Source organism: Phyllostomus discolor, chromosome 12, assembly GCF_004126475.2.
Source record: "Phyllostomus discolor isolate MPI-MPIP mPhyDis1 chromosome 12, mPhyDis1.pri.v3, whole genome shotgun sequence".
NCBI lineage: Eukaryota > Metazoa > Chordata > Mammalia > Chiroptera > Phyllostomidae > Phyllostomus > Phyllostomus discolor.
The window spans coordinates 7,556,067-7,572,046 of NC_040914.2; the positions used below are offsets into that span (position 1 = coordinate 7,556,067).

The 15,980-nt window shown below is 46.7% G+C and overlaps 1 protein-coding gene across 2 annotated transcripts in view; it reads right to left on the reverse strand.

The window, feature by feature from the left end:
- The window catches only part of NUMBL (NUMB like endocytic adaptor protein), a 31,713-nt gene that overhangs the window by 13,489 nt on the left and 2,244 nt on the right, over window positions 1-15,980 (reverse strand). For both annotated transcript variants that reach the window (XM_028529536.2, XM_028529535.2), the window contains exons 2-6: window positions 14,196-14,280; window positions 11,942-12,081; window positions 10,970-11,044; window positions 10,810-10,884; window positions 9,442-9,582 (exon numbers count right to left, since the gene is read on the reverse strand). In XM_028529536.2, the coding sequence (XP_028385337.1) occupies window positions 9,442-9,582; window positions 10,810-10,884; window positions 10,970-11,044; window positions 11,942-12,081; window positions 14,196-14,280 (516 nt within the window). The remainder of the gene's footprint in view (window positions 1-9,441; window positions 9,583-10,809; window positions 10,885-10,969; window positions 11,045-11,941; window positions 12,082-14,195; window positions 14,281-15,980) is intronic.

Consider the following 15,980-nt stretch of genomic DNA (forward strand, 5'->3'; position numbering starts at 1 on the left):
AAAAAGTGCTGAAAAAATATGAAATTGACTTAATGGTATGCATGCTGAAGTGTTTGGAAAAGTATTCTGGTATCTGCAATGGGGAAATGCATCAAAACTGAGATGGACAGGTAAGTAACAGAGTGAGCACAGACAGGTGTGAATGGCAAGAACTGGGTGGTATGTGTATAGGTGACTGGTTACTGTACACGCCTTTTGACTTTGCTGTGTGTTTGAAAAACATTTTCTAATAAAACATTGGGAGTAAAAAACAACAGTCACTATTTCCTGAGTGCTGACTTGAGAGGCACCAAGCCAGAAAGCCTGGATGGATGCTGGCTTTCCACTTTTCAGCTGTGTGTTCTCAAGAAAACCGCTTCACGCCCTGGCTGGTATGGCTCAGTGGGCTGAGCACCAGCCTGAAAACCAAAGAGTCACCAGTTTGATTCCCACTCAGGGCACATGCCTGGGTTGCAGGCCAGGTCCCCAGTAGGAGGTGTGTGAGAGGCAGCCATGCACTGATGTTTCTTTCCCTCTCTTTCTCCTTCCCTTCCTCTCTCTAAAAATAAATAAAATCTAAAAAAAAATCACCTCACCTCTCAGTGCCTGAGCCTCCTCATCTATAAAATGAGATGCTCCCCAACAGCCCCTACTTCACCAGGGTTACCGCAAGAATTAAATAAATGAACATATACAAGGTGTATGGCACAGAGAAATACCATAATACGTATCAGTGTAAATGTATCCAGCACAGGCTGAGCCCTGACTTACATCCTTTTATGAAATCCTCGAACAATGCCAGGAGGTGCACACTGTCATGAATCAGTTTTACAGGTGAAGAAACTGAGGCTGTTAATACACCCATCATGAGTGACAGCATTGGGATTCTCATAAGATCTGTCAGACTTCTGTTTCCTAACCGAGATGCTCAGCCACCTCTTAAACTTGGAGACAAAAATCCTCAACAAAACACCAGCAACTGAACCCAGAAGCATATTTTTTTAAAGATTTTTTATTTAATTATTTTTAGACAGAGGGGAAGGGAAAGAGGGAAAGAAACATCAATGTGTAGTTGCCTCTTGCGTGCACCCCCCACTGGGGACCTGGCCTGCAACCCAGGCATGTGCCCTGACTGGGAATTGAACTGGTGACCCTTTGTTTCAAAGGCTGACAATCCACTGAGCCACACCAGCCAGGGATGAACCCAGAAGCATATTAAATAGATTATGCACCATGATCAAGTGAGATTTATTCCAGGAATGAAAGGCTGGCTCAACACATGGAAATTAATCAATATAATACACACTCGTAGAATGAAGGAAAAACCACAAGATTATCTTGACTAATGCAGAAAAAGCATTCAACAAAATTCAATACCCTTTCAGCATAGGTAGATACAATTGGCCTCTTTACACAACCAAATAAAGGACAACAAATTTAAAACCAAAAAACAACCAGAATTGCCAGAAAATCGAACAGTACAGTAGTCTGACAACCAAGGAACTAAAGAATAAACTCATTCAGTCTGATAGGAGGGGAGGAGACAGGCAGCCAGGGTGGAGAGGATGCCCAGCAAGGTGGTGGCTGGAGGACCAGATGGTCCACATCTGTGTGCAGATAAACCAGGAGGGACAACTGGGGAGCAAGACAGACCACACAACCCAAGGTTCTAGCATGGGGAAATAAAGCCTCAAAACCTCTGGCTGTAAACATCTGTGGGGGTTGCAGCAGTGGGAGAAACTCCCAGCCTCACAGGAGAGTTCACTGGGGAGACCTACAGGGTCCTAGAAAGTACACAAACCCACCTGCCCATGAATCAGCACCAGAAAAGCCCAATTTGCTTGTGGGTAGCACAGGAAGTGACTGAAAGTTGGCCAATAGCCGAGCAAGCAGCATTGTTCCCTTTCTGACCCCACCCCCACAAACAGCACCACAATGCAGCATGTTGCCCTGCCCTGGTGCACACTTAAGGCTCTGCCCCTTACTATGTAACAGGTGTAACGAGACAAAGAAATATAGCCCAGATGAAAGAACAGATCAAAACTCCAAAAATAGAGCTAAGCAATGAAGAGATAGTCAACCTATCACATGCAGAGTTCAAAACACTAGTAATCAGGATGCTCACAGAAACAGTTGTGTATAGCTGCAAAACACAGGAAGAGGTGAAGGATATGCAACGTGAAATAAAGAAAAATAGGGAACCAACAATGAAGGGAAGAAAATCAGGACTCAAATCAACGATTTGGAGCAGATGGAAGAAATAGACATTCAACCAGAACAGAACAAAGAAATAATAATTCAAAATATAAGGAGAAGCTTAGGAACCTCCGGGACAACTTTAAACATTCCAACATCCGAATCATAAGGGTGCCAGAAGGAGAAGAGGAAGAGCAAGAAATTGAAAACTTATTTGAACAAATAATGAAGGAGAACTTCCCCAATCTGGCAAAGGAAATAGACTTCCAGGAAGTTCAGGAAGCTCAGAGAGTCCCAAAGAAGTTGGACCCAAGGAAGCACACACCAAGGCACATCATAATTACATCACCCAAGATTAAAGATAAGGAAAGAACCTTAAAGCAGCAACAGAAGAGGAGACAGTTACCTGCAAGGGAGTTCCCATAAGACTATCAGCTGATTTCTCAGAAGAAAGCTTGCAGGCAAGAAGGGGCTGGAAAGAAATATTCAAAGTCATGAAAGGCAAGGATCTCCATCCAAGATTACTCTATCCAGCAAAGCTATCATTTAGAATGGAGGGGCAGATAAAGTGCTTCCCAGATAAGGTCAAGTTAAAGGACTTCATCATCATCAAGCCCTTATTATATGAAATGTTAAAGGGACTTACCTAAGGAAAAGAAAATTTTCAAAACTGTGAACAGTAAAATGACAACAAACTCACAATTATCAACAACTGAACCTAAAACAAACAAAAAACCAAATTAAGAAAACAAGTAGAACAGGAACAGAAGCAAAGTAATGGAGATTGCATGGAGGGCCATCACTGGCAAGGGGAAGAAGGGAGAATGGGGGAAAAGGTACAGGGGATGAGAAGCATAAATTGTAGATAGAAAATAGATGGGGGAAGTTAAGAATAGTACAGAAAATGGAGCGGTTAAAGAACTTATATGTATGGCTCATGGACATGAACTAAGGGGTAGGGAGTGCTGGTGGGAAGGGGGTTGCAGGGCAGAGGGAAGTAAAGGGGAGAAAAAAATGGGACAACTGTAATAGTATAATCAATAAAATATACTTTAGCCCTGTCTGGTGTAGTTCAGTGGATTGAGAGTGGGCCTGCAAATCAAAGGGTTGCCAGTTTGATTCTTAGTCAGGCCACATGCCTGGGTTGCGGCCAGGTCCCAAGTTGGGGTCATGTGAGAGCAACCACACAGTGATATTTCTCTCCCTCTCTTTCTCCCTCCCTCCTACTCTCTCTAACAATAAATAAATAAAAATCTTTAAAAATAATAAATAAAATCCAATACCCTTTTAAAAATTCAATACCCTTTCATGATAAAAAACACTCAACAAACCTGGAATAGAGGAAAACTTCCTCAACCTGACAATGGACATTTATGAAAAAGTTGCAGCTAACATCATACTCAATGGTAAAATACTGAAAGTTTTCCCCTGAAATCAGGAACAAGATAAGAATGCCCATTTTCTGGAGTAAAAATAGCCTCTTCCACAAATGATATTGGGAGATCTGATCAGTTACATGCAAAAAAAAAAAAAAAAAAAAAGAAAGAAAGAAAGAAAGAAAGAAACTCTATCACCAACTTACACCATACAGAAAAATAAATTCAAGGTCAATAAAAGACTTAAATATAAGCAGTGATACCATAAAAGTCCTAGAGGAGAACATAGGCAGGAAAATTTCAGATATTCCCATGCAGCAATATTTTCACAGATATTGCTAGATGTCCCACAGATGCACAGATATCCCTAGAGCAAGGGACATAAAGGAAATAATAAACAAATGGGATCTCATCAAAATAAGAAGCTTCCGAATGGCTAAAGAAAACGGCATTAAAGTGAAAAGAGAATCAACTATAAGGGAAAACATATTTGCCAATGATACCTCGGACAAGGGTTTGATCTCCAAAATATATAAAGAACTCACACAATTCCACTCCATGAAGACAAATGACCCAATTAAAAAATGGGTAAAGGACCTGAGTGGACACTTCCCCAGGGAAGACATACAGAGGACCCAGAGACATGAAAAGATGCCCAGTGTCACTAGCCATCAGAGAGATGGGAATTAAAACCACAATGAGATACCACCTCGCACCAGACAGAATGGCCATCATAAACAAAGCAACACACAAGAAGAGTTGGAGAGGTTGTGGAGAAAAGGGAATCCTAGTGCACTGTTGGTAGGAATGCAGACTGGTGCAGCCACTGTGAAAAACAGTATGGAATTTCCTCAGAAAACTAAAAATGGAACTGCCTTTTGACCCAGCAATACCACTGCTGGAATTATACCCGAAGAATCCTGAAACAGCAATTCTAAAGAACCTGTGCACCCCAAAGCTCATAACAGCACAATTTACAATACCCAAGTGCTGGAAGCAACCTAAGTGCCCATCAGTAAATGAATGGATAAAAAAACTATGGTACATTTACACAATGGAATTCTATGCAGCAGAAAGAAAGAAGGAGCTCCTACCCTTTGCAACAGCATGGATGGAGCTGGAAAGCATTATGCTAAGTGAAATATGCCAGGTGGTAAAAGACAAATAAATACCATATGATCTCACCTTTAATAGGAACCTAGTAAACAAAACAAAGAAACAAGCAAAATATAACCAAAGACACAGAAATTGAGAACAGGCTGACAGTGACCAGAGGGGAAGGGAGAGGGTTAATGGGGGAAAGTTGGGGAAGGTTCATCAAGGAACATGTATAAAGGACACATGGACAAAGCCAAAGGGGGCAGAATCAAGGGTGAGAGGAGGGGATGGGAGGTCAGGAGGGTGTGGGGAAAATGGAGACAACTGTACTTGAAGAACAATAAAACACACACACAGAAGAATATCCATTCTCACCACTTAATTATAGAATTAGCTTTTTAATTTCTGTGAAACTCCATTGGGTTTTGATAGAGGTTACATTAAATCTATAGATCACCATGGGAAATAATACCATTTTAACAGGATGAAGTCTTCCAATCCATAAACATAAGATGTTTCATTTATCACTTTATGATGTTTCATTCTCATCACTTCTATTCAACAGTATACTGGAAGTTCTAGCCAGAGGAATAAGACAGGAAAAGGAAATAAAGGCATCCAAGTTGGAAAGGGAGAAGTAAAATTATCTCTATTTGCAGATGACATGATCTTGCATGTAGAGAGTCCTAAATAATCCATAAATTGTTAGTGTTAATAAGTTAATTCAGCCCTAAGTGGTGTGGCTCAGTGAATTGACTGCCAGCCTGTGAAGCAAAGGGTTGCTGGTTCAATTCCCAGTCATGGCACATGCTTGGGTTGCAGTCTAGGCCCCTGGTAGGGGGGGCATGAGAGGCAACCACACATTGATGTTTCTCTCCCTCTATTTCTCCCTCATTTCCCCTCTAAAAGTAAATAAATAAAACCATTTAAAAAATGAAAAAAATAAATTAATTCAGGAAAGGTTCAAATACAAGATCAATAAAAGTCACATTTATATACACTAGAAGTGAACAATTCGAAATAAAATTAAGCCAATAATTTCATTTGCAAAAGCATCTAAAAGGACAAAATGGTTAGGAATAAATATAACCAAGGAAATGAAAGAAATAAATACTGAAAACTACAAAATATTATTGAAAAAAGCCCTGACTAGTATGGCTTAGTGGGATGGGCATTACCCCACAAACTAGTCTTCGATTTGATTCCCTGTCAGGGCACGTGCCTGGGTTGTGGGCCAGGTCCCCAGTTGGGGGCATCTGAGAGGCAACTGATGGTTGTTTCTTTCTCACTTTGATGTTTCTCTCCCTCTCTTTCTACCCCCCTTCCCCTCTATCTCAAAATAAATAAAATCTTTTCAAAAACTACTGAAAGAAATTAAAGAAGACCTAAATAAATGAAACATCTTATGTTTATGGATTGGAAGACTTCATCCTGTTAAAATGGCAATATTTCCCATGGTGATCTATAGATTTAATGTAACCTCTATCAAAACCCAATGGAGTCTCACAGAAATGAAAAAGCTAATTCTATAATTTACACGGAATTGCAAGTGACTCAGAATAGCCAAAACAATTTGGGGAAAGAACAAAATAGAACTTACACTTTTAAATTTTAAAACTTACTCTAAAGCTACAGTAATCAAAAAAGTGTGATACTGGCATTATGATAGACAAGTAGACTGATGAAGAATAACTGAGTGCCCAGATATATACCTTCATATCTATGGCCCATTGATTTTCTTGGAAATATTGGGGCCAAGACTATTCAATGGAGAAAAGATAGTCTCATTAACAAATGGCGCTGGGACAACAGATATACATATGGAAAAAAATGAAGATGGACCCCCTACCTGACACCATTCCCAAAAATTAACTCAAAAGGGATCAAAGACCTAAATGTAAGAGCTAAAACTATAAAACTCTTAAATGAAACATGGGATTTTATAAATAAAACATTGAAGAAGGGGAGGGGCTTAGAAGCTCTATCTTGTCATCAATGAAGTTCACTATACCCAGCCAAAAAAACCCCCTGACAAAACAAAAAAGAGTTACAACAAATTTCTGGCCCCACATGCTCTTCCAGAACCCTGTCTCTCTCCCATCAGAAGTAGGGTTGGTGTTGTCTTTACTTCGTCTGGGAAGACCTCTGTCCTTGTCTGGACAAACAGAACACCACAGAAGCAATGCTGTGGTTTCCAAGTCCAAAAAGGCCACACAGCTTCCTCCTGGTTAGTACTAGGGTTAAAGCAATCTCAGTCTCTCTCCCTCTCTCTCCTTCCCTCCGCCCCTCCCCGTTTTGGAGCCCTGTGCCACCATGTGAGAAATCCAGCTTTCCTCAAGCATCCATGTTGTGGTCTCCCAAGTGACAGCCACGCACACTGTGACTGCAGCAGTGTGAGAGACCCAGCGCCAGATACTCACTGAGCCTTCCCACACTCCTTACCTACAGAAACATGCAAGGCAATAAGTGATTGGAATTTTAAGCCACTAAATTTTGGAGAAAAACTTGTTATGCACAACAGATAACTGAGACAACTACTATGCTATTCTCCAGAAATAGCGGTTGCTATGGTCTCTGCATCTCAAATATCTCCACACTAGCCCTTGGCAGGCACCGATCTGTGCTGACTAATCAATACTGACACGCCTGCTTTCAGGTCTGAAATTGTGTGAACAAGTGAGGAAGTTGAGGGTATTGGCTCGTTTGCGGGGCTCAGAGCTCTTGGCAGTGGGGATTTCTGAAGCACGCAGGAATCCTTGAGTAGACTAGTAAGGTCTGCAAGGTACAGGAGTTGTTTCACTTGCCCATTATCTCCCTGCTCTGGATAACAGCACCACAGATTCCCTTTGGGAAACTCCTTTTCAATACTGGCTAAGTCCGTCTGGGTGTTCCACCCTCCCCCGGCCAAGGGGAAGCCAGGGACCCAAGCCAGGCCAATTCCACGCCCTCTCACCAGAAACCGGACTGAAGCATTGGGAGGCAGGTTCATCTCACAACGGTGCCCTGATGGAACTGTCCCATAGTGCAGTGGCTCTAGGCTGCCCTGCTCTCTGCCCTTTCTGATGCTTAATGTTCCAACTGTCCTTTGGTTTTGTTGTGTTCCTCACCCAATGATATATGTATTGATTTTAGAGAGAGGAAGGGAAACTTCAATGTGAAAGAAAAACATGGATAGGTTGCCTCTTGTACCTACCCTGACCAGGGATAGAACCCTCAGCCTCGTATGCGCCTGGGGCTGACTGGGGCTTACAGGTTTGACTGGGGATCAAACCTGTAACCTTTTGGTGCATGGGACAATACTCCAAGTAAGCCTCCCAGCCAGGGCCACCTTTTGATTTTGTGAGATTTCTTATATCCTTCCATGAAAATTTTTAAAAAGATTTTATTTATTTCTTTTTAGAGAGAGAGGAAGGGAGGGAGAAAGAGAGGGAGAAAAACACTGATGTCAGAGACATTGAGCAGTTGCCTCTCCTGTGCCCCAACTGGGGACTGAACACCCAACCCAGGCATGTGCCCTGACTGGGAATTGAACCAGCGACTTTTTGCTTCACAGGATGATGCCCAACCAACTAAGCCACACTGGTCAGGGCTGTGCATTTAATTTAATTTTTTTAAAATTTTCACCCAAGGACATTTTTTCATTGCTTTTAGAGAGAGAAGAAGAGACAGAGAGAGAACAGAGAGAGAAACACGGATGTGAGAGAAGAATCGACTGGTTTCCTCCTGAATGCACCTGGACCAGGAATTGCAACTGACCAGGAATCAAACGCACAAGCCAGGTATGTTCCCTGACTGGGAATCGAACATGTAACCCTTCGCTTATGGGACAATGCTCCAACCAACTGAACCACTTGGCCAGGGCCATGAATTATATTTTAGATTTAAGTTAGCCAGATTAGTTTCTTTTGCCAGCAACCAAAGAACTGGCTGACGTAGGAGGCTGAGACTGTGGTTTCCTACAAAGTTGGGCAAGGGACTGAATTCAGGGTCCAGAGTTCAGGGCAGAATAAAGATTCTAGTTTCCACCGTCTTTGGCAAGTAGAGAAGTGTAGCCATACTTCGGCGTAGCAGCGACATCGAGAAGCCGAGGCTCTGATGCAGGGAGGGGAGCCACAACTGTGTTGCACTGCCTGCCTTTGGGTGTCTTCCACATGAGACAGGGGCAAACTTCTACTGCACTGAAATCACTGCTATTGGGGGCTTTCTGTCACAAGCCTCACTGTGAGGATGCTTCTGAAAAGAGCCCATTTGTTGCTTTCATCTGATTCTCAGAGGGGACCTTGACTTCCCAAAATATAAAGAAACAAAGACAAAATGAATCAAGGCTGAAGGAAGAGTCGGGGAAGGGGTATTGTTTGAGAAGGGCCTGAGGGAGCCTGCTGGGGGCAGGAAACCCCACCACTTGGCCTGGGTGGGGTTTATCCATAAGCAAAAATTCATGGAGCTGGACATAGAATGCATATTACTAGTGTATGTATACGATCCTCAATTAGAAAAGTTAGAGAAACATGAAGAACTGCTGATAATAAGGAGGACGACGATAACCAGTGTTTTCCTGAGTGCTTCCTATATCCCAGGCATATTCCAACTCCTGTGTATTAACCCATTCAAGTCCACAACAATTCTCTAGGCTAGGAGCTCTGAGTACAGTCCCTTTTCCGGATGAGGACACCAGGCCTGGAGAGGAGAGGTGATGGCTTGTGTGACTCCACTCAGCAGGCTGGGGATGGAGCTGGACTGCCAGGGAATGAGAGAGAAGAGTCAGCAGGCCCTGGGCTCTGGTGATACTCACGGAGTCCTTAAGTGCCAGGAAACAGTGGCAGATCCAGCGGCGGGTGGTCCCGTCACGGCAGATATAAGAGAAAGCCTTGTCCAGGTTGCGGTCAGGAGCACAAAAGGAGACTTTTTCGATGGTCTGGTCCACCAGCAGGTCCTGGGAGCAGTCAGGAGGACCAGGAGAGAAATGTGAACTTTCACGTATTCATTCAACATCCCGTAGTGTCTGCTCCATAAGCCATCCTGACCGGGATAGGCACCTGGCAGTCATTGTGGATCCTGCTGTGGACCCTGCAGGCATGGGACTCCCAATTAAGCACAGAAACAGACTCATTACCAGGAGAGGGCCCAGAGTCACAACCAGGCTGTAACGAGGGAGACACAGACACAGAGGTCAGGGAAGGGATGGGGAGGCACAGGGAAGAGGAGGTGCCTGACCCAACCTGAGTGGGGAGGTAGAGTCAGGCAAAGCTTCCTGGAGGCAAAAGGCAGGGAACAGAAATTCAAGCTGAGAGAACTGCCTGTGCAAAGATGTCAATACTGTTCGGTCATTAACCTAACTGTCATCGTGGGCTGGCTGCCTCCTCTGGAGGCCTCTGGGCTGGAGGCAGGGAATTCAAAAGTGACAGATACCCAGATCCTGGCCCCACGGCTTCCTGTCTGGCTGGGTAGACTGACAACACACACCTAACAGCTAACACTGGTCTGAGTATGCACACCACACCAGGTGATAAAGACCAACTGCCATGCTGAGCAGCAGTGCATTGGGAGTGTCCTTGGGAGGGGTTAGGGCTTTGGAAGTCCTGGCACTCTGCGTAATTGCGAGAACCCTACAGGAAGATCTCTGTTTTTATAGTAAAGATCTATGACTCTGAATTCCTCCTTCCTGACTCCCTTTTCCTTCTATAAATACTCCTCCATGTTGGCCCACAAGCCAGGCTGGCCATGTCTGCTTGCATTCGATTGCAACTCTTTCCCAAAAAAACCCTTTTCGGTGAGGAAACACCTGGCCGTGTGATATGCTTTCTCAGGTAATGGTAGGGTCTTTTATTATCCCCATTTGACAGATGATGAGACTGAGGGACAGAAGGGTTGCATTTCACACCCAGGGTCCCCCAGCGGATAGGTGGGCAAGCGGGTGGGCTGGAGCTGAGGCAGCTGCTCCAGTCTGCTCTCACTCACTGTCTATGTTGGCTCACAATTAACCACAGGACACGATCCTGAAGTGCAACTGTGAGGTGTGCCAAGATGTTCCAGAAGCCCATGGTGTAGTCTGGAAGGTCCCTGAGGGAGGGACATCCTAGCGGTGGGTGGGATAGCACCCTTGGCCCCATTCGAGCAGGGTGAGGAAAGAGGCCCTCTTCCACCCCCACGAGCCTCCTACCTTGGTCTTGTCATCCACCACTCGGAGCCCGTCAGCTGACACCCACAGGACTGACTTCACGGACTTCCGGCCCATCTGGGGGAAGGTGAGAACAGAGGGCGTGATCAGGGCTGTCTCTTCTGGCCTGAACTTGCCCCCCCTGTGCCAGCCCCTCGCTCACCGCCTTCAGCTTCTTCACTGCATCTTCACACACATGCATCCCCCTGGACTCCTCTACCTCCACGTGGCCCAGGTACTTGGGAGGGAGGAAAAACAGGAGGGCATGGAATAAGCACAGTATTCAATAATTCCTAGTGTCCCCTGAGCAGCTGCAATGCATCACACAATGTCCTCAGCATATCATATGTGCTTAGCACTCATTTACTCTGCACCTCAACTCTACAAGGGAGGTCCCCTATTTCCGTCCCAGATATACAGATGAGAAACTGAAGCATACCAGGCAGTAGTGATTCCCATCCTGCACCTGTCCCTGGGCCTTAACCTACCACTGTTGTCCTTCTGAGTGCTAGCACCTGCACCTCCGCACCTGAGGGCTGGCCCCAGCAATGCCTCATGGGAGTTGGGGTACACACACCCCAGCTTCCTCCTGCTATGGGTGGGTGGCTCTATTTCCCAAAGTCCCCAGTGGCATGAAACTCAGCTGCCCACAGCTGTAGTTTAGCTACCCACCAGTGATTGGCTGCCTTCCCTTCCTCACTCCCACCAGCATTTCCTGCGCCTCCCAAAAGGACCCCTCACACTCACAGGCTGCATCTGGAGATCTAGAAGAAGGTTCCAAGTTGGGATTTGAACATGAACCTGCTATCTCTCGTATTAAAGCATAGCGTGCATTGTAAAGTGTCAGAGGGCTTTGCAAATGGAACAAAATTTTTGTGACCTTCCAGTGCCCTCTGGAAATTGTCAGCTCCCACAAAACGGGTGACCCAGGCAGGACATCCCCCAGGTGACATTTTCCTGGTACAAGAGAAAGTGTGCTGGTTTTTAATCCTAACTCTGAAGGACAAGCTGTGGGATCACGCATGGACAGGCTCCACAGCTCTTTGTGGATGCGCTGTCTCTGTCACAGAGGGCAGGACCTCACCCAGCTAGGACCGGCATGCATCCCACCCTCACCCATGCTCTACCCACTCACCCTGACAGGGAAGCTGCACGTGCCCTTGCGCACCGCATCCTCGTCTGCCTGCCACTGATGGGGGCGCGATGCCTCAGGCACGTAGGCTGGCTTTCTCCGCCTCAGGCTCTGCCGTAACTTGTTCATGGTGCCTGGCCCCTCTGGTGACACAGGACAGGGAGTTGGTCAAAGGCCAGGGTCAGAAGACACACACAATGCTCAGGGAGTGGACACAGTGCTCAGTGGGCACAGAGTCAGATAACAGGGGAGTAGGGTTACAGGGCTAGAGGGTCACTGGGTCAGACGACATGACATTCAGGGAACTTGGATCAGCAGCAGTCAGGGGACACGGGGGATGGGGATGACATTAAGCAGGGTCAAGACATGAGGCAGAGCACAAGAGTCAATGCGGAGATTCAGAAGACATGGAGCTGAGGGGCAGGGAGGTCTGGGATGTGGGTCACAGCTTTCGGGGGGTCTGGAAATGGGGATGTGGCAGTCTGGAATCATGAGGATCCAACGTAATGGGAAGTCAAGGCAATGGAGAGTACTGGGTCATGGGGCACAAAGTCAGGGGTCACGAGGTCAGGGGCTGAGGTGGTCAGAAGGCACAAGAGTTGGGAATTGCCTGGATCAAATGTTGGGGGGGGTCTTAGAAGGTCCAGAAACTGAGGTCCAGAGCCAAGGCCAGAGAGTATGGACAACAGTGTGTAGTGTAAGGCGTGGGACCCCGGGGCAGTGCACACCTGTGACTCTCAGAGGTGTGGGTGAGGGTGGAGACGGCCAGCTACTAAGACAATCCTCATGGAAACACTGTTCACTGATAAGCCATCCTGACAGTCCCAGGAGGGTGAGCAGATGGGGACTGTGTGTGTGTGCGACTATGTGGCTGGTGTGTCCCTGCATGGTGTCTGGGAGGGTGTCTAGAGCAGAACATGCCACTGCAGTGAGTGTGTATTTCTAAGGGCTGCAGAGGAGGATGTGGGTCCGAGTGGTTGTTCCCTAGAGTGTGTGTCTATGCATGCTGTCCGTGGGAGATCTGTGTCCAAGAACATGGTGGTCGTCTGTGAGGATAGGTCCCTGAAGGTTGTTGCTGAAGGGTCCATATGTGTGAGTGGTTGTGAGTGTGTCGGCAAATGTTGCCAGAGAAGTGAGGATGTGTCTCTGAGCAGGAAGAAGTTGACTGTGAGGCTGTATATCTGTGTGAGAGTGTGGCCATTGTCATTGGCGACTGTCTGTTGTCATCGATGAGGGTATGTATGAGTTACCCAAGAGACCATGCCGGTGTCCAAGACTGCAGCTGTTGTTTGTTGAGGGTGTGTCTGTCAGAGCATGTGACTGTTGTAGAGTTGGGTCCACGGGTGTTGTTCTGAGGGTGTGTCAGTGCGCACCCATGCATCTGCAAGGTGTGTGAGAATGTGATGTGTGTTATTTTTTAGAGCTGCTCATGACTATTATTTGTGAGACTATGTCTGTGCAGAAGTGTAGCTCTTTTTTGTTAAAATAATTTTTTTCCAGATTTTATTTATATTTTAGAGAGAGGGGAAGAGAGGGAGAAAGAAAGGGAGAGAAACACTGATGTACGTGAGAAACATTGATTGGTTGCCTCTCGAACACCCCCTACTGGGGACCTGGCCTGCAACCCAGGCATGTGCCCCAGCTGGGAATCCAACCAATGACCCTTTGGTTCACAGGCTGCTTGCCTCTTGCATACCCCTAACCAGGGACCTGGCCCACATCCCAGGCACGTGCCCTACCAGGAATCAAACTGGTAACCCTTCGGTTCACAGGTTGGTGCTCAATCCACTGAGCAGCACCAGCCAGGGCTAGAAGTGTAGCTCTTTATGAGGAGATGTGTCCAGAGGTGGAGTCTGTGAGGCATGTCAGTTGAGGAAGTCTGGCTGCTGTCTGTGGAAGCATGGGTCTGCACATGTTGTCTGGTCTCTGTGTGCAGGGTGGCCCTGGAGTCAGAATCTGCTCAGTGTCTGTCACCCCTGGTCTGAAAGAGTCTGGGTGTTGTCTGGGAATGTGTCTGCATGCTTATGTGACCCTGCACTTATGTGTGTGGGGAGGTCGATGTGTGTCTCAGTGTCCCCGTGTATGTCTGAGCATGAATCGGGCTTGAATGGTCACTGAGTGTATAGGGAAGAGATTTGAAGGTGTCCACTCATGAGTGTGATTAGGCCTGTGTGACTGCAGGGACAGTTTCTCTGGTCATGTTAGTCAGACCCACCTACCCACTCAGTCCCTGCCCCATCTCCACCCGGTCACTCACCTGGATCCGTCCTGGAGGTTTCAGGGGGCCCCAGGGCCCCACAGGGGGCTGGGGACAGATGTTGCTCAGGCCTCCTGGGTCCACTCTGCTCAAGGGACAGAAGAGAAGGTGAGAGGCTGGTTTGGGTTGGGCTTGATCCCCTACCTCATCCCCTCTGATGTTGGACATCAGCCAACACCGCTCCATCTCACGCTCCCTGATGAGGGCTTGGTTGTCATAGCAACTGTTACAAGGGGGATGAGCCACCTGCCTGCAAGGGCCCAAGAATGAGTAAGTGTGTCTGAGGGGGTTTGTTAGGGGATATCCTGGCCTCAGGAGGCCCTCAGTACCCACAGGGATGGTGTGAGGAGGGAGTGGCCTTGCCCTCTAGACACATGTCCAGGGATGCACAAACATACAGTCAGGTGTCTGCAGGTGACTCATGGCTACAGTTGTCCCTAGCACTGGGTCACAGCTCTGCACATTTAGTTACACACAGACACAACCCCAACTATATACACCAGGCCACACAGACACACATAGAATCACAACCACTACAAATATCTTGTCACATAGCCAAGTTCACAGATATACACAGTCTCACTACAGACATATGTCTCCATGCATACAGAGTCCCAGCCTGCCTAGGCACTGCCACACACACCTAGTCACATCAGCTGCTGATGTGTGGTCACTTCTATTTTCTCAGCCACATACAAAGAGCTGGGCCCAGTCATACCCACCCAAGTGGTACATGTACAGCTACACCCAGACAGTAACTTTTCCTTAGGCAGTCACCCAAGATACTACCACTCAGAATCACACCCAGTCACAAAGACACAATCATAGCACACACACGTGTCACACCTAGCTCCAGTGCTGTCTGTTGACATCTGGTCATGGATGAATGCAGAGATACACACATCTGATCACACAGCCACACCCAGTCACAGCCACATGTGTTCAATCACCCACAGGCACAAAGCTGCACATGGACACTCAACCCCTTGTATCAGTCACACCAACACACTTTTTGGTCACACACTGTCACACAGTCACGCATACCTAGTCATAGAGGCTCACATTTAGTCACAGTATCAACTAACTTAGATGGATAGTCCTCCATCCCCAATCACACAGAGACGCTGGTGGCCATGACCCATACACTATAGGGAAACAGGCTTGCACACTAAAGACATGCATACAGCCATCAAGAGACAACTATCCCCCAGGATGGCCACACTCAGGCATAGCCTGACAGTCGGCGGTTCAAAGTCACAGCCATCCACATTTCAGAGGTGATTGTGCATGCAGAGTCACACAGCCTCAGTACCCACACTATCCAGCCACACAGTTATAGTGCCATCACCCAATAACCCACACCCAACCATCCCACATCATAGCATCACAGAGAAACACACAGTCTCCATGAAAACACACAAGTCACAGAGACAAGTGGCCACATACTCGTACAGTCACAGCCCCATGTGGCCAGACACACAGTGTCTCATACACAGAGCCATCAGGACACAATTTCTATTTCACGTACCACAGGCACACAGTTACGTGCGTGCTCTGAAATGCAGGGACCCAACATAGCATTTCTAGCTGTGCTTATGCAAAAGACACAGCTCCTGCCCTGGCTGGCGTAGCTCAGTGGATTGAGCACAGGCTGCAAACTAAAGTGTCGCAGGTTCGATTCCCAGTCAGGGCACATGCCTGGGTTGCAGGCCATGACCTCCAGCAACCGCACATTGATGTTTCTCTCTCTCTCTTTCTCCCTTCCTTCCCTCTCTAAAAATAAAT